At 38.5% G+C, this 2,203-nt stretch overlaps 1 protein-coding gene across 1 annotated transcript; it reads left to right on the top strand.

Annotated features, from left to right (window-relative positions):
• The first annotated feature begins 229 nt into the window (after positions 1-229).
• LOC107124994 (olfactory receptor 2AP1-like) lies at positions 230-1,228 on the top strand. Its single transcript, XM_015428473.1, has one exon. The coding sequence runs from the start codon at positions 230-232 to the stop codon at positions 1,226-1,228; it is 999 nt and encodes a 332-aa protein (XP_015283959.1).
• Positions 1,229-2,203: the final 975 nt, after the last annotated feature.

Below are 2,203 nucleotides of genomic sequence, written 5' to 3'. Positions count from 1 at the left end.
GCCAGCACAGTAGATGTTCTGGGTCTAGAAGCACAAGAGTTGGAGAAGGTGGTTGGGAAGATAAATCACAAAAGATGTGTCTAACTAATGCCTATGTCTGCCAAATTCAGTTTATCATCAACTTCTCACGTTGACCAGGCCACTACAAGAAAGCAGATATCTCTCTTGCAATAATTTTAGTTATTATATTTATCTTTTCAATCAGACCTGATTTTGTTCCATTTATATAATGATTGAAAACCAGACTACGATTACCGAAGTCATCCTCCTGGGATTTGGGGACATTTATAAGTTCCAAATTCTTCTCTTCCTAGCATTTCTCGTCATTTATATTGTGACTGTAACGGGAAATACTCTCATCTTTTGGCTTGTGGTCTTTGATAGACACCTGTATACTCCCATGTACTTCTTCCTGGGGAACCTCTCCTTCTTAGAGGCTTGCTACTCCTCCAATCTATTTCCAAGGATGCTTTTGGCTCTCTTGACTGGGAACAGAATGATTTCCTTCAGTGGCTGCCTCACCCAGTGGTATATCTTTGGATCCTTGGAAGCTACAGAATGTTGTTTGCTGTGTGTGATGTCTTATGACCGGTATCTCGCAATCTGTAAACCACTCCATTATGCAACAACCATGACAACCCAGACTTGTATCCAGTTAGCGGCTGCATCTTGGATTAATGGCTTTTTCATTTCTTTTGTATTACTCATTCTGATGTTGCAGTTAACGTTTTGTGGCCCCAATACAATGGATCATTATTTTTGTGACTATTTCCCACTCCTAAAAGTCTCCTGCAGTGATACTAGTTTGATGAAAATGGTAAGCATTGTTGTGTCGGCCATTTTTACACTCCCTCCTTTTCTTTTAACCTTGGCATCCTATGTATATATCATAGCAGCCATCTTGAAAATCCCCTCCTCCACAGGGAGGAAAAAGGCCTTTTCCACTTGCTCTTCTCACTTGGTTGTGGTTTCTATTTTCTATGGGTCTCTAATGACTGTATATATGGTACCAGAGCAAGAAATGAAGGGGAACATGGGAAAATTTTCATCTCTCCTGTACACAGTGTTGCCCCCTTTGCTTAACCCTTTCATATACAGCCTGAGAAACAAAGAGGTCAATGATGCACTGAGAAATATAGTTGGTAGGTTATGCCCTATGAAGAGGTTAGATGAAACTAATTACCACAAGCCCCTTTCAGATGTTACAGTGAATACATCTACATTTTGACTGTGCATGCATACCTCTGTTTGTGAGAAAACACCAATGAGTGTTTACTGGACAAATGAAACAAAAGACAAGTCGCTGGATAAATGCAGGGCTTCGATCATATGTTCAGCTATACCTTCATTCACTGTAACAAGAGAATTTCTCAACACACATAGAACTATCAAGAGTACATTGTACACAGATCGTATGAACATTCCTTGTAACTTGTGAAGAAGGCTAAAAGTAATGTGTAACAAAACTGAGTGATCACTTTCCTCTGATGTTTTTTCTTTGTGGAAAGATCTTTTTAATGAATACATTTTGTATACTGATTGATGCATTAAGCAGTGATTTTGTTCGAAAATATATTTTTGCTACTAGGTTGATTTCAGAATAAACTTGATTCCCTTATGAAACACACACGCACTCTCAAAAACTTTGGAATATTGTCTTTTCAGAATGATAATAATACAAACATTATCACACCCATATATGTTATTATGTTGATATATGTATTGTAATTAATGTAGATATGGGGGGGGAACTGAGCAAACTGAATGGAATCATATTTAATGGGTGTGATAATAGGATTCAGAATACTAAGTAACTCTTTGTTAGAAATAAGGGATAACAGAAGTTAGTGGATTAGTTTGAGAGCACTTTCTATTATTAAGAATCTGGGGGGTGAGTAATATAATAGACTGATGGAAAATAAGGCCTAATATTTCTATCAGTCACTGGAAAGGCAATTAAACATGCTCCCCCCAGCATTTCTCAGACGTTTTGCTAGTAGAAAGACTCCCTAATTTGGGTTGAATTTGCTTTCAGTTAGCATTCTGATGTCCAGGAGCAATAGCTGACAGACACTAGTCCCTTCAGTCCATTTGGGTTGGATCCAGCCAGCTTTGCTGCTGGTGAAAAGGGAAGGAGGGGTCAAGTTTGGCCACCAGAGAAATCAATGGTCAAAAGATGTATAAAAGCCATGAGGGACATGGA

This window comes from Gekko japonicus, unplaced genomic scaffold, assembly GCF_001447785.1.
Source record: "Gekko japonicus isolate JY-2015 unplaced genomic scaffold, Gekko_japonicus_V1.1 scaffold9332, whole genome shotgun sequence".
In the NCBI taxonomy this organism is placed as follows: Eukaryota; Metazoa; Chordata; class Lepidosauria; order Squamata; family Gekkonidae; genus Gekko; species Gekko japonicus.
The sequence above is the reverse complement of the archived record's forward strand: the minus strand, read 5'-3'. Positions and strand labels throughout refer to the sequence as shown.

Bases quoted from the DNA above. Each gene is read 5' to 3' on its own strand.
- LOC107124994 (XM_015428473.1), top strand. From the start codon at position 230: ATGATTGAAAACCAGACTACGATTACCGAAGTCATCCTCCTGGGATTT.